The following is a 27500-nucleotide window of genomic DNA, read 5'->3' on the forward strand; positions in this document are numbered from 1 at the left end:
AGTCATGAAGGTTAGTTGGCCGCGCACAATTTTTAGTGATATACAGTGTGATATGTAAGGGATAATGTATAGAACGCCGGTCATTATCGGGAAATAGGTCCCGACAGGGCGAACCGGACCCCGACGCGCAGCGGAGGGGTCTTGTCCCGCCCTAAAGTGAATGGAGCATTCTATAGCATTATGAAGAGACGTGTAATAAATGTTATATATATATTTTAGTGTGATTATACTACTACTACTACTACTACTACTACTACTACTACTAATAATAATAATAATAATAATACATTTTATTTATAAAGTGTAACTTATATGTATATAGTCCTGTCAAGTCATCTTGCTGCTTTGACAGAGTTATGCTATGTGAGTATGTAGGGCCCTGATTGAAATGATGGGCAAAGTGGAAAGTGGAACTAAAGTTCATCTAATAATGAGGCTTTCTAATAATCTAATCTAATCTGATAATGAGGCCAGGGGCGGAGTGGGACTCTAAATATTACCGGGAGATTTCAAGCTCCAGAGGCCTCCTCCCTGTTATCACCAGGCCTGCGGGGAGGAGCTGCGGGGAGTGAGAGAGAGGGGGGGTCTGCAATCCTACAGTCCAGGCTGCTGGATGGTGCAGCAAAGAACTTCTACAAACAACACTATTATGCCCTTTTTAAGCTCACAGTAATCAGCCTGGCCTCAAAACGCTACCGGCCGACTGGGAATTCTCCAAATTTTCCCAATTACCACTCCGCGACTGAACGAGGCAAAATCTATTTGCTAATTTAACACCATGAGCAAGACCCTAAGCACAAGCATCGGTGGGTCAGCCCAGGCCTCCCAGAGTTCATACACGAGAGTTCAACACTTTTCTCATTGAGTGCAATTTACCGGCCATTTAAATTGGGCCAGTTTATTTGTTTAGTTTATGTGTAATGCGTTTATATCACTTGAATAAATACATTTTTATTACAGGGTAGAGCGGAGGATCTCAGGATTACCCATAGCAATTAACATGACTTTTTATTACAGGCTAGAGTAGAGGATCTCACTCAGGATTGATCATAGCATTTAACATCACTTTGTAGTGCTCATATTAATAAACCAGTTTCTTAGGCCCGTTGCTGTAGCTTCTCTGCTCTACCTACCTGACAGAAGTGCTATTGCTCTGCAGAACACCCATTTAGCTAATAGCTAATTAAGAACATGGTAATGCCCCTCTTTTGGGACTAACTGCATCAGTTATAAACACGCATGTAATCAAAAGACATCCTAAGTTGCTGTTGGTTAAACAATTGAATAAGACATTGTTTTTCTTTTCCTCAGTTGTAGCCGGTGAGCAGAAGAAGAATGAAAGAGGACTGAGCCATGAGGAGAGCTTCTGTGTGTGTGTGTGTGTGTGTGTGTGTGTGTGTGTGTGTGTGTGTGTGTGTGTGTGTGTGTGTGTGTATATGCTTGTGTGTGTGTGTGTGTGTGTGTGTGTGTGTGTGTGTGTGTGTGTGTTTGTTCGTGTGCACATCCAACCCTCCATCCCACACACATACACACACACACACACACACACACACACACACACACACACACACACACACACATATCCACACACACACACACATGCACACACACACACATATATATACACACACACACACACACACACACACACACACACACACACAAGCATATACACACACACACACACACACACACACACACACACAAGCATATACACACACACACACACACACACACACACACACACACACACACACACACACACACACACACACACACACACAGTACACATACGCATATGCACACAGAAGCAGGCCGAGTGTCTCTGCCGTGACGTAACTTCAGATGTCCGCACAGAGTGATCTTCATGTCATGCAGGGTGCAGAATCGTTGTGTGATGTGCTATTCAATACTACTTTCTCAGGGGAAACGTTTTGTATTATGTTTGGCCAAATAACCATAGAGGCTGCTGGGAGATTTCTCAGCCACTACTTGATCTCAGAGTGCAATGCCAACATGAAAAGCTGCCATACGGGACCAGAAAGCACATACCATGTTGGCTACTCTGTATTAAAATCAACAGCACCATTTTATTTTCAGTGTGATAGGTTCAAATGCGACTTCATAAACTATTTGTGAATTTGAGCACGTAACCATCATCACTGAGAAAATCAACACCACTTTGTTGTCACTTTGTTGAAAATACTAGCCTTTGAAGTGTGTGTGTGTGTGTGTGTGTGAAACGTTACACACAACTTGAAAATAGTCATGTATTTGAACACTTATCGGTATTTTCGAACCATCACCATGTACGCCCTAGTGTTTTCTGTGTGCACAAAATGTGCAAATGTGGATTTAGATGTTGGTGCTCATGGAGTGGAGTTTTATGCTAGTGCGTGGTTGTGTTTCTGGTAAGCGTGTTAATATATGAAGATGAAGTGTTGTTAGTGTGTGTGTGTGTGGCAGTAGAAACGGAGTGAGATGTGTTCTTGTACATAATGTAATTAAGGAAATAATTTGTCTGTACATTTGATAAATGGTAATGTTATAAAATAAATGATGGATTTGTCTGAATAAGTGGTTGTTTTTCATGAGTCCAAAATTCTTCAATAATAATAAAAAAATATATACAAATAATAATATAATTGTCAATTAAATTAAAATAATGCATTTTTTTTCATTTGTCTTGCAATGTGAGTAGTCAAAAGTTCAGTGTAAGCTCAGCAATTCTGTCAATCATGTCATGTGAGTTATCATATCGTACCCCCCCACAATTGTCCAGCTTCAGATTAATGGGTTTAAAATTCACCTTCATATCTTGATCATATCCCCATATCATAATTCTGTTCCCTGACATTCCTTCTCATATTATTAAGTGACACTCTCTCTCTCTCTCTCTCTCTCTCTCTCTCACTCACTCACACCACTCACACACACACACACACACACACACTAGTCTCTTTATTGAGATCAATAAATACACACAAACACAAATCCATCATTATTTAAGCAAACTTAATTTTTTATTTTGTTATATGCACTTAGATTTTTTTTTTTGCCTTTTTTTTTTACAGTCCAGAGAAAGTCTACTGAGGTGCATAGTCATGATCAGAGCATTAATGACAGACATTTGTACAGAGGACACAGAGGGTCAGTACAGTAGGCGGACGGCGTACACATTCACTGTTACCGGTTAGAGGAGCAGTAGTACGGAAGCATTGTGTTGTTGAACACAGACAAGCTCACCTCAAGCAGTCGTGGACACACACACACATGGTGCAGGGCTTATAAAGAGAGAGGTCCGGCGCATGGAGTGGACACACATTAAATACATACACCTGTCAGCCTTCGTTTAACCCCAGATGGGGAGTCTTAGACAACAAGTTTATTTTCAAACAAAAGCATCCCACATGACTGGGCACCATGCTCTGGATCTTGTACCAAATGCCAAGTAGATCCAAATGGATCCACCTGCAAGTTTGGGACTAAATCCATGCCAGCGCCCCCTGTTATTTGGGATTGGCCTCCTCATCCAAGGGTGTCTGGACAGTCGATACGATGGAGGCTGTTGTCACCATGTACACCTGTGCTTGTTACTCTGTGTTGGTCTGCCTGTGTGTGTCGTTTCAGTTTGAATCCAAGGCTATATTGATTTGAGTAAAAGTGTCCAGTGCTTTGTTTATCATCTAGAAAAAAACAGTTATAGTGACCATGCACTGTATGCTTTCAAGGCATACAGATTATTAGCCTTCTCTGAGCCCACAAAAAGCTTTGAGATAGTGGGGATATTACATTTTTTGAGTTAAAACAGTACAGTACCATCACAAAAGGGATAGCTCTTGTAATCTCTATGTATTTAGGTATACATATCTTGTTATATCCCTAGTGGAAATGTAGTGAGTTTCACTGCAGGGGAAGAATATAAGTCCCTTTCTGGAATGTTCCGATCTAGTCTTGTGTAGCCAGATGTGTGTCTGGAGACAACCCCAGTAAAATGTGGTCTACATGTGGGGTGGAACGACTACGCTAAACAGCATTTGAAAGTTTGTAAACCAATGGGAAGACACCCAAAGGGGAGAATAGGACTAGGGGAGGCTAGAAGAACACATACATGCAGAAGGATGGGTCAGAAGAGAAAATGGCTTTTTATTTTTTTACACATCCCCGGGCCACAGTTTCACTGTGTTGTCTCCAGACGGTGGGGTTCTGGACAGTAAGTGCCCCGTGCGGGGGCAAGTAATGAGCGGACCGCGCTGACTCTTGGCTTGGCAGTGGGTGCAGGAGCCGCTCGTCCGGGCAGTGAAATCCTTATACGAGTATCAAATTGGAGTACACTTTAAAGGTCATTGCTGATGTTGTTCTAATCTAGAGGTGAGACGTCATCTCTTTAGACTAGCGAGCCAAGGGTGCTCAAGTGTTCATTTCAGACAAGCATGTACTAGTTCATTCCACAGTCCAAGACCAGAGAAATCTGCTTGCAATGGCTACATAAACAGCCCTGGCTCCCATATGGTGTGTGGTTAAATCCAAACATGTAGATATTTCAAAAGTGGCAGTGGTAGACCTATGAGTCAGGATTACATATTTTTCACCTTTATCATGTACATAAAATTTCCTCTATAGTTTTTATTAGTTTTCAGATCATAGAATCTGGAGCAAGTTTGTTAAAAAAAGAAATTGCCCCTCGGTTTGCATTATGCATCAAATAATAATGGACAGCTCATTTGTCCCACAATGCATTTCAGTAAAGATTTCATTTTTAGGGATTTCATCTCTTTCACTTCCATTGTTTAGCCCGTTTGCTAAAACATAATGGTCAGTTCTGCCAAAAAAAGTAGATATGCATTTCTGTCTTTAAAATCACTCACTTCCCTGTGTGATGGCTGTATATAGGCAGACACTGAGACAGGGTATCAGTGAAGTAATACTTTGTACAATAAAAATACTTTCAGTTGTATACGTGCCCAGATTCATAAGTTAATACTATTGCCTGTCCTGGATGCAGTGGCCTACATAGTCTCCAGAAAGACAACCACTGTCGTGTACACTGGCATTGGTTGTGTACTGTACAGACACAGACAGATAGATATGGATAGATGACTGACAGATGGATAGAAGAGAGAGAGAGAGAGAGAGAGAGAGAGAGAGAGAGAGAGAGAGAGAGAGAGAGAGAGAGAGAGAGAGAGAGAGGGAGAGTGAGAGAGAGAGAGAGAGAGAGAGCTGGTGAAATGAGAAACAAATATATGGAGATGAAATACAGGAAAGAAAACAAATGTCTGGGAGGAAAGAGAGAGCAAGAGAGTAAGAGAAAGCAAGAGAGAGACAGAGAGAGACAGAGAGAGTTGAAGTTATGGGGATGAAATAGAGAAGCAAATTTAAGGACAACAATAGAAAGGAACTACATGAAGGGGAGGGGAGGGATATGGAGAGAATGAGAGAGCAAGTCAGAGAGAGAGAGAGAGAGAGAGAGAGAGAGAGAGGAGGGGAGAGAGAGAGAGAGAGAGAGAGAGAGGAGGGGGAGAGAGGGAAGGAGAGAGAGAGGGGGGGCGGGAGATTCCATGACTGCACTGCTGCAGTTGAAATGGGCTGGGCTGCTGTTTCTGGTGCAGAGCGCCTCTCAATCCAGGCACAAGCAGCCGAGCCCAGAGAAAAATCAATCCCCACTGATGACAATGCACTAGATCAGACAGCAGGGGTCTGAGGCAGACAAGAGACATAACACAGCAAGAGAGAGAGAGAGAGAGGGAGAGAGAGAGATAGTGAGAGAGAGAGAGAGAGTGAGAGAGAGAGAGAGAGAGAGAGAAGAGCTGCGAGATACAGAGCATACACAGAGGAGAGATGGGTGAGGATATAGGAAGGATGGAAGAAAACAGGAAGACGGGAGGATAGCGTGACTTGTACATTCATTGTCCGAGCTCTTTCAGTGGGAAGACATGTTGGAGAAAGACTTGGGCAGACTAATGGTGTTCACAGAAGGTTTGAGTGCATGTAAAGTGCAAATAGACCAGAAACTAAGTAGATATGTAACAGTAGGCAAGTAAATATTAAAATAAAAGAACCCCTTAAGCTTATTATCCATTTCAAGGCCAGAATCAAAACAAATGTGCTTTAACGGAAGCTGTGTTACGCAGATTCAAACATTCCTTTTTTTAACAATATTGCTTATAACCCCACCAGCAAACAGATTGTTTGACAGATTGTTCAGTATTGGTGAAATCATCAGCCTCACTCATTTTAGCATTCAGTGTGATTTTACAGTTGCCACCAGGTCACTAATGCCTGTCATGCATAGATGGAAATCTGCAACATCCATAAGTGTTGCAGATGTATTTTGAACTGTAGTGGAATGAACCTCTCTTTCGTGAGTATGTGTGTGTGTGTGTGTGTGTGTGTGTGTGTGTGTGTGTGTGTATGTATGTGTGTGTGTGTGTGTGTGTGTGTGTGTGTGTGTGTGTGTGTGTGTTTTGGTTATGAACACATTTTTCCCCTTTCCTTCATCCTGACCAATATAAACATCATCGCCAGATCATGGACAAGCAAGGCCAATGGCCCCAGTCCCAAAATGGACACCAACTCAGTAGCTCTGTTTACACGCACAAACACACTGTATATTGCAACATTAGTTATTAAAAGCATGGGAATAAAATAATGCCATTATTGCTCTGGGATCAGATTAGAAACACAAAATGGTAAATGGTGCAGAGGTAACTCTTTGGATTATTTACCAATAATAATAATAATAATAATAATAATAATAATAATAATATAAAAGCAATGGTATAGTCAAATGTAATCGTACAAATTACATTGAAATAATTCCCATAAGTCATTTCAAGCACATCATGGCTGATCATGATATTATGGGATGCCACTGCACTAAAAGCATGTAAAACCCTCCCAAGCCAACCTTAGGAGAGCTCAAGGCCCTGATTCTTGAAGTAGCGTCAAGTGAAAAGGACCGTTGCTATTTAAAGGTGCTTACCAGGACACGGAAGCACTCACAACTCCTAACGAAGCTCACCTTCCCATGCCTATCCTACATACTATCCACACAGAAATATACCTATATTCCACTGGACTGTCAACACCTTCTCTTCAATATAGCACACTCGGTTACTTTCCCTATGCCACACATTTACAATGTTTACATATGTTTACACTGAAAAAAAATTAAAATAATCTACATGGGTAAAGTGCCCATAGGGGTTCCTCTTCAAACATGGCACCGTCTAGGATCCCTCCATCCAGGTAGGGAGTGCATTGCAAATGTTTGCTGAGGACATTTACATTTTTTGCTTTCATCCGAATCACTGAAAGCAACATTCATTGATTACATTTTCCTGAACTTCCATTACAATTAGAATCTCAGACGTGAAATAGATACACCGAGGTATATGCGTAATTTCAGATGGCAAAAAAGGGTTTAAAGGTTGTCAGAGACTGTTAAGGGGGAGAAATAAGGATTTGGATAAAATTATGAATTTATCATGAAATCATCTCACTATGTTCTTTTCCACAATAAAAATACGCTGGTCTTGTTTATAAATTGAATTAACATGTGTGCCTCATTACTGCAGGACAATACAGTTGTTGACAAATATTCAGGTAGCTTGCACTTCTGATTACTACTGTATGTTTCAAATACTACAAATACTGTATAAATGTTTAGTCTGTTCCTGTACCTGTCGTATGGTAGATGAATGGATATCAGTAAGACCATCATTACATTGATATAAACTATTCAACATTGATGGTATTCTTTAACTTCACTGGTTGCAAACAGGATAAAGCTACGTTTCTAAGTTCCTACGTTTCTATGGCTGATCATATGGTTCTTGCCTTAAAAAGGTACAGATGAATACCACAACTGCTATGATTGTGTAAGGATGAGTATTCCTCTGGACTTAACTCAAGTTTCTAGACAACAAAAGGTATTTAAAGGGCTGAACATTGGGGTGGCAATGGGCAGTTATGAGACTGGTGGGCAGACAGTATATCAGAAGAAGAAGAAGAAGAAGAAGAAGAAGAAGAAGAAGAAGAAGAAGAGAAGAAAAGAAGATAAGAAGAAGAAGAACAGAAGAAAAGAAGAAAAGAAGAAAAGAAGGTAAAGGTGCCGTCTGCCCAAAGAACGGTGTGTTGAATAGTTTCACATCCCGCTCAGCAGGGGCTAACACTTAATCCGCACCAAAGCTTCTTCCTTCTGTCACTACTTAGCAATAACCCGTCAACCATGGCCAAAAGCACTGACCAGAATTAGCAGGTGTGCAAGAGAAAGACAGACGGATGCTATGGTGTGCCAGACAGTGGCCAGACGCACAACTGAGAACCCCTGCCCCTACAAAACAGCCTACACAAAATAGAGTTTGTCTGGCATCAAGTCAAACTGGGTTTTCCAATGTGTACAGTTGGTGTTTGGATTTACATAGACAGAGCAGGCTTTGATAGAGAAACCAAAACATAATAGAGAGTGAACTTGTACAAGGTGGGTCTCATATGGTGCAGTGTACATACAGTATGTCTATATAAAATCATTCAACATGCAAAAAATGCTTTTTGTTTTGTTTTGTTCTCAAAGCAGCGTATAATAATAATAGTCCATTCATTTCATGAGGGATGGGATCATGTTCTGGGGGATTTGTTTCTCATTATTCCTCCAAGTTTTTATATATTCATTAAAATCTCTATATATTTTTTAAAATCTTTGATTAAAACGTTAGCGTATATATATTTTGTGTGTGTGTGTGTGTGTGTGTGTGTGAGTAGCAGAAGGAAGGAAGATTCCATAAAAGCGTAAGGAAGTCAGAAGCATGTGCAGGCACCTGTGACGCATCTAAAGCGAAAGGAAAAGTCTGTGCAGGGCTGGATTTAGAAACAGCTCCCATGTTGCTCCACCCTCCAGCGTGAAGGACTCATTTGTGTGGGTTTTTATTTATCATTCTACACGTCCTGCACCTTTAACAGACTGTAGACTGTAGAGTAGGGTCTAGGATATGTGCTGAGAGGTCTAACGTGTGTTTTAATCATGTCATTGCCTCCATTGCTTGAGGAATATCTGATAAGCAGAGCAATGGTGTAGACAGCACTGAAAGAAGGGTCTTGTTTTGCTTGCCTAGATATTTCCCCCTCGGTAGTGTTACTTTGGAATGCATGTAAGTGTTTACAAATATGAGCTTTATGTTACTATACGGTAAAAAAAAATGAACTGTTCTTCATGTGCTGCAGTGAGCTGAGTTGAACCTGTCCAGCGAAGATGCTGGCAGACCTTTGGCAGTGTGTATGGAGGCTGTGGGTGTCCAGTGCTAACTCAGAGGGACAAGGGGCAACACATCTAAAAAGCTCCTCTGTCTCTCCCCACACACACCCACTGAAATCTACAGTCATTACTGGATCTGAATCTGAATGTCTATACTGAACCCAGTCTTCAGCCCATGTAAACAGGAGAGGATCTGTTGTTGTTTGTTGCTAAGGGTGAAGCTAGCATAGCAATGTTTATGAATCCAGCCCGTGACACTTTCCTATAAATCCAAGTCTCAAGCGTAATCATAATAATAATAATAATAATACTAATAATAATAATAATAATAATTTAAAAAAATAATAATCATATGTTCCAATCCATGAAGTACAATTCCCCATTAGGGTCAAGAGAATAAAGCAGTCCATTATAGTAATCTCTGTCTATACATATCTTCTTCACCATATATTTATATATGTATATACACTTTCATGTATACATATATACATGGAGTGGTATGTAGAAACATACACGCCTTCATGCCTTTGGTGTTGCTTTGTTATCTGCTTTGGAGCCGGAGAGACCGTTCTCTGTGTTGTCATTCCCTGAAGAACTCACAAGGCACTCTTTGCTGAATGACAGAAAGAGAGAGAGAGAGAAGAGAGAGAGAGAGAGAGAGAGAGAGAGAGAGAGAGAGAGAGGAGAGAGAGAGAGAGAGATTCTATTAATTTAAATGTAATGTCATTATTGTAAACACAATTCAAATGTTAATTGTCAGGCAATTGGAACTTCACAAAACACACAAAAAATTAACAGTCACAATGCTTAAATGGCCATAGGCCTTTGGCTGAAATATTAGTATTTTTACATTCAAAAACAAACCAGGAAACCTTTCACCTAAAACTTGTCATAATAACATAATGCCACTGTGTTATGCCAGACACCATAGAAACATTTAAATGTAACCAACATGACCAATGTGCAGTTCTATGCACATCAGAATCTATGTATAGCACTGCATAGATTCCCCTTCCCTACCCTTTTCTGTTTCACTTTCTTGGCAAGACAGTCTTGAGAGAAAAAAAAAAAACAACAATAAAAAGTCACAACATTACAAAAGATTTTTTTTAACGATTACTGGCATTTTTACACAGACACACCTACACAAACACACTCACACACACACACACACACATTGTCAACTTACTTTTTCTCTTGGACCTTGCCGAGAATGTGGAGCACAAGGGATTTGATGACCATGGCTAAGACAATGAATCCGATGACCCCTCCAACCACTGACATGATGATAACGGTGAGTGTGTTGTCCACTTCCCGCACTACCCAGACCAGGAGTGTGGTGTTGGGAAGAGAAGATAGGCCACAAGGACAGAGAGTGGTTAGCATCACACAGCTCGAAAGTGTTGAAAAGTGAAAGGTCAGGCAAGGTTATTTATTCATAGAGCACAATTCATTCACAATAACAATTCAAAGTGTTTTACAAATGAGAAAAGACAGAAACATTAAGATAATGATGAACTTTATGAAGAGTATTAAATGTTGATTACATCAATTTTAAGTTAACAAAGAGAAAAACATTTAGAGTGTGTGTTCCCTCTTGTAAAAACGTTGGTTATTGTTTGGTGTGTGCATTGTGATGATTTAGGACCAGGTCCCTGTAGCTGGATTAAAGGTGCTATATGTGCTAGGTGCTATATATAAGACATATACTGTAATAAATTGTACAGTGACCATAACATGACATCTGACATTAAAGAAACATGCTAATTCTGGCTTCACTGACAACAATGGTACAGCCAGGATATTCACAATTCAAACGTTCATTTGCAGCCAGCGAATGCTACAGTAGTAGCATTTCAACCGTTGTACTGCCAGATTAGCCTATTTAAAGCTCTCAAATGTTTTGATTTTGCTTTGGTCTGCCAGATTAGCCTATTTAATGCTCTGAAATGTTTTGATTTTGCTTTGGACTGCCAGATTAGCCTATTTAATGCTCTGAAATGTTTTGATTTTGCTTTGGAATGCCAGATTAGCCTACAGTATTTAATGCTCTCAAATGTTTTGATTTTGGACTGCAATGCCTGTTCTAAACACTAGTGGTCATTCTTACATATAACACCTTTAATCCTAGTCCTAGAATCTCCACTGGAAAATGCTTTTAGTCTAGCAACCGGCATGATACATGCATAAGAAAATAAACAGCCCCTAATGTTTTGGGGAGAACCTACGTTCATCGACAACTATGAGGGTCAGGGTGGCACTGTGGTTGCGGCCCTTCTCCTTGGGGTTTTTGCCGAAGCAGATGTAGTCCCCCGCGTCCTCAAAGGTGATGTTCTTGAAGATGATGGAGATGTTGCTCGTCTTACTGGAACCCACAAACTCCACGCGCTCGTTCAGGATGACCACATGAGGATCAATGCCCTCCATTGGTATCAAGCCCTCACACAGTGGCTGTTGGGAGGAGGCAGTGAGATTCATTAATGTTTATGTTTGTTGTTATTAGGGCCCAAGCACCGGAGGGCGCAAGGTAGTTATTCTGTTTAGGGATTTGTCTGCCATACTTGTGGCGGTGCCCCCTCAAATAAAATCTGTGCCCCCTCTAGTGTGACCACTATACAGGCTATTACGTTTCTATTTTGTTGTTATTTCACATAGGTTATGGTCTTCTTTCATTAGTTAGACTACCTGCAGCAGCACATTATACCTCACGCCAACACTCATCTTGATTATAACATTGTCAACCTTTAACTCTCTCTAACCCACTGTAGCCTACTGCTGCTTGGATCATCTCTCTCTTCTCTCTTCTTATGTTTCACTCCTTTTGCTCCCCCTACCCACCCATTCTCTTTTGCTCTCTCAATGCTTAATGTTATTCATGGTGTTTTGTCTACATGTTTGCTTGTGTGTCCTGTCTGTGTTTGTTTATTATGTCTATAGGCTAAAGTCAAATTATGATCTGTATGTTTTCAATGCTAAACAGGACATTTTCATGCTGTCACCACTCCAGAACCAAATTCCTACCTCCTTATTCTCTATATTCTTCTCAGCCCCTACCCTTTACATCTCATTCACACACCACATTACATACCTATTCCTCCACCCCCCATCTACCTCTCCTATCTAATGGACACCTGCACACACTCTCAAACACACAATACCCATCTTATCAAACATTTTCATAACTGTACAATCACAACATGGTACCACTTACATTCCTGACCTGGAACATCCGTGGGATTGGATCTCAGGCGAAGAGGCTCAAAATCTTAAATCATTTGGATAGTTTAAAAGCTGACATATGTCTCCTACAAGAAACTCATCTCTCAGAATCAGACTACACCCATATCAAATCAGGACAATTTAATCACATTTTCTCAGCTCATTACAATACAAAACAAAGGGGAGTTTGCATTCTGATTAACAAAAGAATCTCATTCATCCATAACGCCACCATCACAGACCCAGAAGGACGTTTTGTCATCATAAACATCTCAATTCACAATACCCTTGTAACAATTGCTAATGTTTATGGCCCTAATACAGACAACCCAGTTTTCTTTCAGAACCTCTTCACCTCCATCTCAACTCTATCTGGCTGTCCCATCATAATCGCAGGCGACTTCAATACAGTGTTAGACCCCACAATTGACAGATCTGATCACTCTAAAAGCAAACGAATCTGGCAATCCACAAAAACAATAAAACAGTTCATGAGCGATTCTGGCCTTGGCGATTGTTGGCGGCTTCAGCACCCAGACTCCAAATGCTACTCTTTTTTCTCTCCGGTCCACCACTCCTATTCCCGTATTGATTATTATGACCGCGGTGCAGCAAAGCCCACTCTTCCCCTCAGCATTTACAATCTTCATTGAACCCCTAGCAGCTGACATCCGTCAGAACCCCCTCATCAAAGGTGTCCAGACTCCATATATGCATCACAAAATCAGCCTTTATGTCGACGACATTCTTCTCTTTCTTCAAGACCCCACAACATCAGTAAAAGAAACCATCAAACTCATTGACACATTCTCTAAAATTTCTGAATACTCAATCAATTGGAATAAATCTGCAATTATCCCATTACATCCCAACAGCTTGGATGTGACGGCCAACTCTTCACCTATTCCACTCTGCACTAACTATATCACTTACTTAGGGTTAAAAGTCTTCCCCAGGCCGACAGACTTATTTAGCCTAAATTATTCCCCTCTAATCACTTCAATAGATGATGACCTTCAATGCTGGAAGAACCTCCCATTATCCATCATGGGCAGAATCTCAGTAATCAAAATGACAATACTGCCCAAAATAAACTATTTACTCTCTATGATTCCAACCCAGCCCAGCCCACTCTGGTTTAAGTCTCTCAATTCATTAATCACTAAATTCTACTGGAAAGATAAGACCCCAACGATCAAACTCACCACTCTCCAAAAACCAAAAACACTGGGAGGACTAGAGGCCCCACACTTCCAGCACTATGCCCTGGCCAATCAGCTCCACTTAATTTACAAATGGCTACACCCCACCCCCTCAGACAACACCTGGTTAGACCTAGAACAAACAATCTGTAAAGAAATTAAAATCTCAGATCTCACTTTCTGCAGCCAGTCAATCAAAAAACATCCATCCTTCAAAGCCCCAACAATTTCATCTACTCTGACAGCCTGGTGGAGATTCTACCACATCACTGATTCACCTATAGCACCATCAATTCACACCCCGATTTGGAATAACCCAGATTTCACTGTCAATAAAAAAACACTTAACTTTCACACATGGATGGGAAAGGGTATCACTCACCTTCAACACATTCTTCAAGACAATAATCTGGCCTCATTTTCCTGTTTGGTCCAGAAGCATGGCATCGAGAGTAAACACTTCTTACAATACCTGCAAATTAAATCATCTATCCTAGGAAAAATTAACATCCAGACAGCTAACCTTGACATTCCCCCACCAATCTCAGAGTTGCTTAATATTCCCTCTCCCAAAAAAATACTCTCCCAAATTTACAAAATTATATCTCGTTCAGAAAAAACAATTGGCCTGCCATATCACAAATGGGAATCAGACTTATCAATTACTTCCGGTGCCGACTTCTGGACCAAAATGTGCAAAAACATCTACCTTATGACAAAGAACAGTAATCTACAACTAATACAATACAAGGTTCTTCACAGATTTCACTTCACTGCACATAAATTGGCTAAAATGGGGTTTGGTTCGGATCTATGCTCTCACTGCACACAAAATAACCCAGACACATACATCCATGCGGTTTGGCATTGCACTCCAATCAACCACTTCTGGGTGAGTGTCACAAAATCTCTCTCTTCCATCTTTGGTGTCACATCCCAGCATCCCCTTCCTTATGCATACTTGGTGATACATCCACAGTCAATTTAAGCAACTCCTGCAATAAAGCACTGCTGGCAGCGCTGACTATCGCCAAGAAAACAATCCTCGTGAACTGGAAATCTAGGAACAATGTTCACATCACTCATTGGAAAAACTTAGACTATATATCATTAGAAAACCTATCAACTACAAACTTAATAAAAACTCAGGATACAACCTCTCCTTGGTACCCCTTTATCACCTACTTACAGTCCTGACCCTCTTTGCCTGAGATCCATCTCCACACCAACACACTTCATCAACAGATACACATATCCTCGAACACTGGGCAGGGGATGGTAGCTGGAACTATTATTGTTATTATTATTATTATTATTATTATTATTACTATTATTATTATTATTATTATTATTATTATTAATAGCAAATAAATAGCATCCCCTTCTTCCCCTTCCCCTTCTATTTACATCTCTGATAACTTTTCTAATTTCACTCTCTCTGCCTCTCTCATCGTTATATTGCCGGGGCCCCATTGGATGGCTTGGGAGACTCGGTCCTGGCGGGTCGCTGTGTGGGTTTGCATTGGTTGGGTCCTGTGGGTTATCTATTGGCCCTGGGCCCCCGTTGTGCACCCTCCTCATACGCTCATGCCCATGCCTTGTCCTGGAAGCACACAGCACGATTACTCTCTTTTAATTGCACTACATATTTGGTGACATTCATAAAACATAAACAAAACTACAAAACAGGCTAGGGTAAGGGTGGAGTGCAGGTAGATACCTCACCAGGTGTCTATCTGCATGCCTCACTTATTTTAATGCACACATTACAGAGGAGGCATACATCTTACACAGGGTAAGTGTGGTGTGCATGTGGAAATCCTGACAGATATTCACCATGCATGCCCACTTCTTTTAATGCTACACACTAGATAGAGCTCTCAACCTAGCCATTCACATACATATTTAGCTCAAGAGTGGCGTGTTGGGTGGAGGTCTGGGGGCAAGGTGTGGTTGGTCGTGGTAGTGGGGGACGTGTGCATATGCTGGGGGCCTGGGTGGCACGCAGGTCCTCCCCTCTGTCAGCTCGTCGCCATAACTGCGGGGGCTGGGTGGAACTGTGGCCATTAATGGGTGCCCAGGTTGTCAATCAGTCAGGCAATCAGTTATTTTTATTATTACACTCATCTTTAACAGAATAATTACAACTCCTCTCCTCTGAAACCCTCCCTCTCTGTGTTCCAGCTTCTCTCCTCCTAGCCCAACAGCAAGCCAACCTTACACATATGCACACACACACACACACACACACACACTCACTACCCCTTACCCCCCACCCACACCCCCATCCCAATACCACCTCATTCACACTCTCAGAGCTACCATCCGCACCCCCCCATCCCCCCTTCTTGTCATTCCGGTCATCAATTTCATCCCTGATATTCATATCTGTAATCATCCTGGACGCAAATCATCCTTAGCCTTTCTGTTATTAATGTTATGTTGTGTTAATAAGCCATGTCAATGTGATGTCTTGTTAAGTTACAGTATGTGTTTGTGTAATGTAGATCTGTTTGTCTGATGTAGTATTCTTGTGCATGTTGTTGTAGTGTTGCATTTTCTGTAATGTCAATGGTGTTTGCAATAAAAAAAATAAAAAAAATAAATAAAAGACTACCTGCAGCAGCATAAAACTCACACAGCCTCTCCTTGTCCCGCTCTCACACACACAATGGAGACTCCCCTCCGTGGCCTAGGCTAGCCATGAGCGGAAGGAGCGCATTGACTCCAGCATAGCCCCAGCTCCCTGGGCCCCACGCTTCCTGCAAACACCCACCCACACCTCAGACCTAGCCTTAACCCCAACCCTAGCCCTAACCCTAGGGCTTGGAGGGAGCCACAGCCCCCTGCCTAACCCTAGGGCTGCCCTGGAGAGCTGGCCCGGTTTTTCTCACTCAGAACAGACAGAATATCCTCTATCTCCTTCTCCATACTTCATAATGCATAGTTGCCTAGTTCTTCCATCTATTTGCTTCTTTTTGACCTCTAACCTTGCTGATCAGACATTCCTAATGGCTTGCTCATCTCTCTTGGCACAAAGCCTTATTTGTGTGGCTAATATTAGTGCTCTGCCATTACATTACATTACATTTAGCAGACACTTCTTGACCGAAGTGACTTACATATGTCAGCTATATTACAAGGGATCACATTGTCCCCGGAGCAACTTGGGGTTAAGTGCCTTGCTCAAGGGCACAACGGTGGAAGCCGGGAATTGAACCCACAACTTTCAGGCTACTGCACGCTAGCCCAGCTCCTTAACCACTACACTACCACCGCCCTCCCCAGGAACTGCCACCAGCCTGCCCCAGTCACAGGCAAGATGGACTGAAAGGATCTGGTCATATTCTGAGGCTGCCAATATTCACTTTCACTTCATGTTCACTTCTTGGCAGAACATGCAGACATTCCAGTTCATGGTCACAACAGCACTCCTTGTCTTCACAATCCTCAAAACAGAGAATCAATTAACAGAGTGCTTGTTGTCCAGAACACAGGACAGCACTTGGTCTGGCACCGCTTGTGCTATGCGTCTTTAACTAGTAAAAAACACATTTCCAGGCTGCAACCAAAGTCCAGTGAAAAATCTGCAGATGTGAATAAGTATAAGTATATATACTCTTTTGAGCCCGGAAATTTGGTCTCTGCAGTTATCCCAATCCGTGAATTAGTGAAACACACACAGCACACAGCGTACACACAGTGAGGTGAAGCACACACTAATCCCAACGCAGTGAGCTGCCTGCAACAACAAGACAGGGAAGACAGCGGATTCCTAAAGAAACGCAAGCACCCCCACCATAAGTGTATCTATAGGCCTTTTCACACAGATATCACACACAATTTGTGGGAGGAGGAGACGTTTTTTTGCTGCACTGTGTGTCTGAAAACGAGATGAAAATTTGCCGGCCTGCTGATCTGTTCACATGATCCGGCATTTTGGAGGCAGGACCAGCTAGCAAATTAAAACATGGCGTGTAGAGTGACAGTCGTAGGCCATCAGATGCAGCAGGTGTGTGATTTTCAAAACCATGGCGGGAGAACCGACTGCCCTTTGGTTAGCTGCTGCGCACATTTTTAGTAGCCTACCCCATAAATGCAAAAGAAGTTGCTTTGCATTATAGTGCATGTGTCAATGCTTAGAATGTCGGATTCTTGCGATTGCGTTTTTGGAGTAATTTGGAAGGGAAATTGAAGAGAAGCAGGAAGCAGTTCAGATGAAAGACTCAGGGCCAGATGTACGTACATTTGCAAACGTAGCGTTATCAGCGTCATGGACAAACCGCAGATTGCGAACGCTGTCAGACCCAAGTTTCCGTCGTATTTATCAAGTGTAAACTGCGCCTTTCTCTGCCTTTCTCCGCCCTATAAACGCAATTTATGAACGTCCACAACTGAACGGCAGAGCCTACATACAAGCGCAGTTGAATGAAGTTAACTGATGACCATTAAAAAGAATCAAACATTTAGCGATCATGAAATAATACCATACACAATAATATGTCAACAAGCAGGGAGATAATGAAGATAAGAAGTTTTACTCAAACTACTTGTGCACGTAGGCTATGGAAAATTTATCAAATCTAGCAAGTAGGAAAGTTTAAGTGAATGATGTGAAAGTAAGACATTTGAAAGGCCAACGAAAGTTAAGGTTGCTTTTGATAGTACAAATACTTAAAAAACTTGTGCTCTAAATAGTGATTCTGTTGTCTTTGAAAGGTTCTCTTATTGTTGCATTGAACTGCGATTTGGATTAACACCTGCTTTTACAAGGCGGAAGTATTTAGGCGCAGAATAGACGTGCGCTTTCAGGAGCAGTCTTTGTACATACCGCGGAATACATAATTAGGCGCTCTTTACGCTTCCCCTCCCATCTTTTTACACTAAACTCCCACTTTCCCCTGGATCCTCCCATGAATGCATATGCTTGACACGAAAATCGCAATTAGCCATTTTCAGCTCCCGCGACAGGCAGTTTGCGCTTTTACATCATTGCGGCCTGTTTGTACATACCTCGCAATGATTTTACACGCACGTTGCGAAACAAATAGGCCTGAAGTGGGCGCAAAAGCGTTAGTACATCTGGCCCTCAATGATCTTAAACGCAGTAGACAAAGACGTTTGGCTCTTCTTGGTCAATTTACGTTTGGATCTAAAACAGTGGCGTATAGAAATATTCAAATGGGTGGGCACAGAAGAAAAAAAAACGGGTGGGCAAAGCGAATTTGATTGAACGTAAGAGAGGCCTAGATTAGATACACTATACTGTATATGAATCATAGGCATGTTATATTTATGACATAAAAGTAGAATTTACTGAATGCATTTGATCACAGCTGACAAATTACACAGAAACATTTTCAACCGGAGCAAAACAATGCATGAATGTAGCTTCAGCACGTCACATTAAACACAGTTGGGAGACAATAGATTGACCAAATTACGTAGTCGATAAACATTTTAATCTTGCGTAAAACAGCATGAACCCAGTATTGGCACGTCACATAAAACACAAATTGAAGCAATAGATTGACCATTGGACAATCCTACTGCAAAGCCTTTTAATAGGCATGCTGTACTGAGTGCTGAGTGCTGACGTGCTTTTTTGGAGGGTGAACGTAAACGTAAGCATGATTTTCTGAACTAGGGATTATCATTAATTTTACCCTCATAACTTTTGACAACTGAAAATAAAATATGATACAATGAACAGAAAACATTTTCAGTGTGCTTGATTGCCATGTAGCCTATAGCCTGTTAATCAAATTAATGTATGAAAATAACAGGCATGAAGACGCCATTTTGAATCCAAAATAGGGGACTTACGTGGTTGGCGCAGAAAATATTATGTGTGTGTGTGTGTGTGTGTGGGGGGGGGGGTTACAACTGAGTTTACAAATCACACGCAGACGCGAACGCATCTTGTAAGACAAGAGCCCAATTAAAAACTTTGTCTGATCCAGCAACGATTATGTGAATGCAGCCCCTATGCATTTAGCCTATTAAACTGTGAAAGCAAAATTTTGCCGCAATAGCTGGAATAGCCTCCCTGTCTGTGTGACTACAGATATACGTCTGAAATGTCTGGAATGTGAGCCCGGCGAGGAGAGATGCTTATTATGACCGCCGCTAGTGAAGCGGTCATATAGGGATTGTCAAAGTTTTCCCCCCCCCCCCCCGTCATCTACTTCCTGAATTTTTGGTCATCAATACCCGGGACACCGAACCACCAGGGCACATGAAATTTGGTGGGTATGTAGCCTCACTAGACTTTTATGGAAACATTTTGTTTGGTCACTGGGGGCCACTCCCCCCCCCCCGCGCTGGGCCCCCTGAAACCCAAAAAATGCAGTTTTTCCTAAATAACTACCTGAACCGTGGCACCGAGGATAAAGACATTTTTATGGTATGTTGGTCTCAAGGGCCCACATCAACCTAGCCCATAATCACTCATTTGTGATTTGCACCCCCCGGTAAAAAATTTAAATGCAATATCATTCTGATTTAATCGCCCCTCTCTTCAGTTAAGATGTTCAGAACTGCACCAAATTTTATGTGTATGATTAACCTGACATTCTCTGGGGGTATGCCAAGTTTCGTAGAATTTCATCCATGGGGGGGTCTAAAAAAATTAAGGTATGTGTACATTTAGTGACTGTACACTCATTGGCCTGTAGATGGTGGTGCACACATATACACACGCACACACACACACGGCAATTACAACGGGCGATACATAATTACAAGTTCAGTAGGATTAAAGGAAAACCAAATATTCATCATAATAATTTGGCTGCATTTCCAGTATTGGCGTCACGTAGTCATTTGTCCACCAGATGGCGCATCGTTGCAGTGAGACTTAATTTTGTTGGAAGTTAAAGGGACACCAGGCAAGTCTGATGCTTTTTCTCTACGAAACTCCCCCTCGCTCGGTCTGAAGCTCTTTTCCTTTTCTTTGCGTCTTCCGTCAAGGGTTTTCGCTGCTTCTTCGCCGGCTCTGCCATTATACACACGTTTGCAACAATCTCTAGCGTTTTGTTAGCCTGCCTCTGTGCTGTAAACTGATACTGCTTCGGTCGGCGGGTAGGATACACCGAACTTGCAAGTGGGATATTCTTCCTACAGGCAGTAGGGGTGGGCGAGAGAGCCTTCATTCGCCCCGTAATGAGTCATTTAACCATATACCGACTTACGAAGATGATTAATTAACACGAAAACGTTGCCTGGTGTCCCTTTAATCTAAAGTGGGTTGGAAAGACACTACGCTTCCTACAAGGACAAGACTGTAGTTTACCGCAGAGAACGTCTAATAAGGGTAGGATGATTTCTGCATGACATGTAATTCCCATTTCTTCTTGAAGCCGAAATAAATCTGAGAATGTTTATCTGACATGCTTGGTTTTTACTGCAGGTAGGCTACATTAATCTTAAGTTATATCAATAGCCTAGAGTAGGTAAAATAATGTTAACCGTTAGCATTGGTTGAGTGATGGAGGCCAATTTGATTATTGATGTATTTTTAGAAAACCATAAATGCGGTTATAGGCTACCAAGAAAATTGATAACAGCACTAATTGCATCTTTCGACTGTCATCTCATTTGCTTATGACCGTAACCTAGGCTACAGTAACAGGAGCTAAGTGAGTTAGCCACAACACGTTCGCTACGTGATGGTTTTCTAATGGAAAATATATAGGCTACCTGAAAGATAACCTGTCTATGATGCATCCTAAACACCGGGCTGGGACATTTAGCTCAAAGTCTCAAAAAGCATCTGAGTCAACGTTCATTCCCAAACACTCATATAGGCTACTTCAATCATCTATTTTCAAAGGTGATTCAAGTAAGGAAGAGCATGGCTCAAAGTAAAGTAACTAGGACTGAAACTACATCAATTCGTCAAAGTGAATAATTTGTGTCAACTCGCCGCAATGTAGATTTATTAACGCACCCGTGATCTACATCTCCATTTAAACCAAATGTTTTAGAGCGCACGTTGAGAGATGTATCCAGGGCAGGGCTGTACCTACACATATTTGTTGCACGTGCTACAAAAATCATTCTTTGCGATGGATGATTTAGTACCAACGTTACACCGGTCCAATACAGTTTTGCCTATGGCTATACCGTGAGACTGAGACGTTTTTTGTTTGTTCGAAGTGTGTGTTTAGGGTGTGAGAGGGGAGTTGATGTGCTTTGATTCCAGCTTGGTAGTAGTAGTCTATGCTTTCATTATGGCTGCTTTAGCCACAGACCTTGAGCTACTGTACAGTGGGTTGGGTTCCATTTAGAAGTGTCGCTTTCCGTGATTCACACAGCTGCGTGAAATGTATTACTACTGATATGCAAAACTATTAACTTTTCGCCAAGAGGTGGCAGCTTAAGTCCGCTTGATACTATAAGCCATTGGTTCCCAAAGGGGATTTTATTTGGGTCGCAAGCATAGCCTAGTGACCATTTATGTTGTGTAATAGGTCTAGCATAGGGCCTACCTTATATAGCTTATAGTTTGTTAACAGTCACGGTTTTGTCATAACTCCCTCTATGCATTTTTGCATTTAGAATAGCTCTGAAACCGGGGGGCGAACACGTCGCAAGGGGGGCGCCAGTGCGTGGATATCTCAATCGCAAAATTAAACAATATTTCTATCGGGCGCCTACCATGGACTAGGCTGGGTGAACTCAGCCTGATCTGCCGGCGATACCTTTTTCGATTTCTTAAAAGATTGACCTTTGTCTGGCGAAAGCCAGACTAACCATGGACCTCTTAGTTGCAAAATGCAAGGGAACATGAATCAGCATAACGGACAGTAGCTCTTCAACTTGGCCCGTTAAAATGTGTATGAACAGTCTAGAAACGCATTTCATGAAGGCCCTTTTGGACATGTCAGTTATTTGCACCACTGGGTAAAACGGCATTTTGTTTTAGACTACTGGTATTTAGTTTGTGCATTGACAATAAAGCTGAATATCATATGAACTAGATGACTAAACTTATGCGTATGTAGAAGAAGAAACATTCACAAAAATCCATGACATGACCTCTCTTCTTGATAGCTGTTGAAAACTGCATGGAACTGACAGGGATTGTTTTGTTTAATATAAATAAATAAATACAATATGCTGCTACCTTCTGCTTTTCCCAAATACAATGTACTGTAGCCTACAGGTACCTTTAATCAGTCCAGTTGCAATGGATGGACTGTGATGAACTGCCCTACTTGTGATTGTTTAGATATTTTAAAGGTTTTAGATTTAAATAACAATGCTACAAATTTTTTGGCAAGTGCTACAAATCTATTCACCTTTGCAGTGCCAGTAGGCTACTTTGTGTGCGGCCCGCAAACACACATTCCAAACAAGCATACACAAAAGTTGAGGATAGAGACAAATTCATTAATATGAATTATTTTCGCAGAATGGATGTACAGGACTGAGCGGCGGTCATATTTTGTACCGCTATGCGGTACATCTAGTTGATGTCACAGGTGGGCTAGTTGAAACTTTCCACTTCTGTCAGAAAAAGACGTTGAGATTGGTGTAGCAACGTAGCATAGGCTGTTGTTAAAGTTAGCAATATTGGACAGAAATATAGACATAACGAGTTCATTTGATGAAGAATACGTGCAGTTTGAGCCATCGAGATCGACAAAAGGTGAAGCAAATAGGCATACTTTATCAGTATAGCAAAGGCTAATGTGAATAACTAAATAGTTGAATGAAATGCTCCTAAACTAGGCTGGTGCGTTTTGTCGAGTTCAGAGACAAAAGCAGTGTTTGACATGGTAATGCTGTCTTTTAAGAAACGTTCAGTGGCCTGATCAGTAGGCCTAGTCTGTGTCTACAGGGTTTAACATGTAATGTGAACACTGTTCACACAACTTTATTGGTTGGTTAAACACACTAGCACAATGCCACAATCTGTAAGTAGTCTAGCTGCAGGTTAAAACATTTAAAACCAATTTTACAAATTAAAGCCTAGTCTACCCTACCTAAGTTTATTTATTACCTGGTTTGGTCCAACAAATATTCAGACTTATCTTATTCAGACTTATTCTAATAGTCTACTATGAAGTGTCCATTAGGCCTATGAAATCTTCAGAAATGTCTGATAACTTCTGGCACAAAGAAATAAAGAAAGAAAGAAAGAAAACTCATGTAGATTACTGAGGAGGAGAGGAGGGCCAGGCTGAAGCATGTTGCCAAACAGCGCAAGTGGGCCCCTTCACACTTAGGCCCAAGCCAAAAAGAAGAAATGTATAAGTTTTTTTTGTAAATATTAGTCATTGTGTAGTTTGTTTTCTTCATAAATCTCTGGTTTTAGGCAACTTCATACTCCATGGAAGCTATGCACTGTTGGCAACAATGTCACTCGCGCTTGTTTTGCTATGAAGCGGCCATTTCCCTCTTCGCGCGCCCTTCTCACCTTTTTCACCAGTGACCCGTTTTCATGACTGAAATAAAGTTGTGCGTCATGTTATTGAAGGATAACAACGTTGCTATTCCCTATAGATGAGTCAGCTATGTTGATCATTCATCTACAAATGCTTTTGTTATGGATGCCAGAAACTGTATATTACATGACAGTTTGTAAGGGTAAAGACTGTTGTCGCAAGTTTTGCGCAAGGTCAATAGGCTACAACAAAGTGTTTCTGGAGTGAAACTTTGAATTTAGTCAGACTTGTGTGATAGCCTTGCCATATTCTTCTATCTCTAACTAACTCATATTGAGAAGATTGCAGTCCCGCCGTTCCGCCTCGGTCTATGTGAAAAGGACAGGCGTTCCGCAAATTTTTTTTTACTTTTATTTTAGTTTTTATGTCTGTTTACTTTTATTTTTTTTACATTTATTTTAGTTAGTTTTTATCTCTTTTAATTTTAATACTTTATCCTATTATTGTGCTTCTGTGGTGTCTTCTGTGTTTCTTATCTTGCTGTACAGCACTTTGGGAACCTTGTGTTTGTTTAAACTGTGCTATATAAATAAAGTGGATTGGATTGGATTGAATTTGGTACATTATTTTGCGGGGATTTTGGCAGTGTGTAAGGGGCTTAAATTAGCTATGTACCAAAAATTACATTTTACCGTGACTCGAAGAGCTATAAACAGTGTTGTAAGGCTGCGTGTACAAATCCGCTTGGAGCTCTAGTGGAATTTATAGGTAGCGACGAGAATTCTCAGTCTAACCGTTCATGTGCCGTTGAAAGGGTGGAAGTAGACGACTCACCAAGCCAGCACTAACCTCTGAGCGCGGTAAGCAAAATTGAATATTTCAGGCAGTAAAAGCCCCGGTAAGAACCAAACCAGATTTTGTTCAAATCTACATACTGAAAATGTAAGGTTCATTTATCAAATGTTATTTTGAAGTATTTAAAAAACATTGTTGTTTTAGAATTTTCGGACGAAATGGGTGATAAATGTGTACTTTTTGAATGTTGAAAGTTGCAATTGGTGAATAAACTGTGTGCTGAGTCTGTTTCACTAATTCACGGATTGGGATAAATGCAGAGACCAAATTTCCCTCACGGGATCAAAAGAGTATATATACACTGCAAAAACTGCTTATCTAACAAAATCTAACCAAGTGTTATTAATCTTATATCAAGATAAAAAAAAAACTAGGCCTAGTTGGTATTGTTTTCAGTATAAAGAGACTTACCTAGCGCTTTCTTGTGAAATCATTTGACTTAATTTAAAAAAAAATTGACTTATTTTAAGACATCTCATCTTGAAAACAAGCAAATTTGTCTGCCAGTGCGTTAAGCAAATTTGTCCTAAAAACAAGCAAATTTGTCTTGATTAAGACTCCTTAAAATAAGTTAAAGTCTTCTTAAATTAAGTCAAAATGATCTTTCGAGAGGGCGCTAGGTAAGTCTTTTCATACTAAAAACAATACCAAATAGATCTTTTAATCTTAATATAAGATCAATAACACTTGGTTAGAATTCATTTTTGCAGTGTACTTACTTACTAACTAAACTCTTTTGACAGGTGGATAAACTCTAATAAGTGGTGGATAAGTTTACTTGTGTTTTCCTCACACCATCAGTCTCTGACTCTGCAGCCCAATAGCTGTGTCTTTTATTGTACAGATGCACACAGAAAATAGGAAGCAAGACATAGCGACTTCATTGTGACATACTCTTATCTCACTCACACACACACACAGACAGGGTGCAGATCCTGTCTGTCTGGGTGCACACTTAACTTGTACTCACTGTTCTTAGAACTCAGCACAACAACATTTAACTTGAACTCTCTGTTCTTAGAACTCAGCACAACAATATTTCTGCTTACACAAATGGTTACAATGATAATTTAAAACAGGGTTCTCAAGTCTCACGCAATGGGCGTGAGACACACGCAATTCAACAAGTTCACACACTCACACGCCACACCTTGCATTTCTCACGCAGAAATATTACTTGGGATGTCAAGGTATCTGCATAATTAGTAGCCTAGAGGAGACGCAGGGATACAAGAGGATTTCTCGCAGGGTTCAGAAATAGCGCACCACTCACCAGACAAATCAAAAAATAAATAGCCACTGACATCCAATCAAAAAATAGGCTATTCGTTGTATCCGGGTAAAATTCCAAAATAGCACATTCCCTCCCTACAACCACGTTATGCTTGTGTGGGGTTACACGTTTAAGATTTCAAAACTTTACCAACATTCTTTTTATTCAGAAATTCAACTGTCTGTCATTTGGTAAACCATTATGGCACTTTACAGGGTGTGTAAATCAAGCCTTTTCACGAGCGTTTGGCCTATCCTACTTCAAGGCAAAATTATTTCTTATCTATAAACTAAACTAAACTGTCGGTCATTAAGAAAACATAATGATTGTGTCATTATAGCTTTGTGTAACCCAGACATCAGCAACATTCATTTTACACTAATGTGCTTTTTAGCGCCGTGTTCATCAGGTCCCGGGACACCCTTCTGAGCCTCCATGGACCATGTCAACAATGAATGAAAATTGGCTTATTATTAATGAGTGTTATCAATTTGAGCGAGTATACTACACATACATTTTTATCTAAAGATACAGGACTGCTACAGACAATGACCTGCCAACCACCATAATGTACAGTAATAGCAACCCAACGATTATTATATTTCAAGATTCCAATCTATCCCACGTAAATATGAAAAGTTATTTCTACTGACATGCTTCCTGGTTACATAAAAACACAAATGGTTTCTCTTGATAAGGCTGACATAAGAGACATAGGCTATGCATTATACTTTCCCAGATGGGTACAAATCCCTGACTGTCCTGAAAAATAAACAAAAACAAGATATAGGATGTATAGATTACAATGACAAATTCAAGGTCTCAAAGGGTTAATGCTTCTTTCCAATTTTTTTTTTTTGAGCTCAAAACTTGAGAACCCTGGATAATAATAATTTCCTTACAGTAACGTAAACGTTTCTTCAGTTAGGAGCAGTAGCCTACTGTTTTTTTTTTTGTTTTTTTTTAATGTTGCATTCATTTTCATTGGCAAAAGCTAGCCTATATAGATTTGAGGGAGCTGCAGCTGTTAGCATTAGCACGGTCATATTAACACAGCAGGCACTAGCCCAGTGAAGGATTGTGTAAACCCCATCCCCAGAAACCAGTTTCAAACCAAGCTTGCGCTGATATGATGCATGATCACTGATCAAATTGCTAGTTTCTGACAGGATGAGCACAACCATGCAGGTTCTCTGAATCTCAAGCTCTTTAGCCTAGCATTTTAATGCTGTATTCACAGCACGGTGAATGACAAACGGTGACAAAATGCTGTTGTTTATGAGTTCATAGCCTGGTTATTTATC

At 40.9% G+C, this 27500-nt stretch overlaps 2 protein-coding genes across 4 annotated transcripts in view; one reads left to right on the forward strand and one right to left on the reverse strand.

The window, feature by feature from the left end:
- tmprss4a (transmembrane serine protease 4a) overlaps nt 1-1463 on the forward strand; it is a 23823-nt gene extending 22360 nt beyond the window's left edge. For both annotated transcript variants that reach the window (XM_042064008.1, XM_042064007.1), the window contains exons 12-13: nt 1-10; nt 1312-1463. The exon at nt 1-10 is cut by the window's left edge and continues 140 nt beyond it. In XM_042064008.1, coding sequence (XP_041919942.1) covers nt 1-10; nt 1312-1317 — 16 coding nt within the window. In that variant the 3' untranslated portion in view covers nt 1318-1463. The remainder of the gene's footprint in view (nt 11-1311) is intronic.
- A 2222-nt stretch (nt 1464-3685) lies between these two features.
- The window catches only part of scn4ba (sodium channel, voltage-gated, type IV, beta a), a 47937-nt gene continuing 24122 nt past the window's right edge, over nt 3686-27500 (reverse strand). The window contains exons 4-7 of one of the 2 annotated variants that reach the window (XM_042064012.1): nt 11482-11704; nt 10443-10572; nt 10274-10305; nt 3686-9866 (exon numbers count right to left, since the gene is read on the reverse strand). In XM_042064012.1, the coding sequence (XP_041919946.1) occupies nt 9850-9866; nt 10274-10305; nt 10443-10572; nt 11482-11704 (402 nt within the window). In that variant the 3' untranslated portion in view covers nt 3686-9849. The remainder of the gene's footprint in view (nt 9867-10273; nt 10306-10442; nt 10573-11481; nt 11705-27500) is intronic. The other variant, XM_042064011.1, reaches the window with a different exon arrangement.

This window comes from Alosa sapidissima, chromosome 15 (genome assembly GCF_018492685.1).
Source record: "Alosa sapidissima isolate fAloSap1 chromosome 15, fAloSap1.pri, whole genome shotgun sequence".
Taxonomy (NCBI): domain Eukaryota; kingdom Metazoa; phylum Chordata; class Actinopteri; order Clupeiformes; family Clupeidae; genus Alosa; species Alosa sapidissima.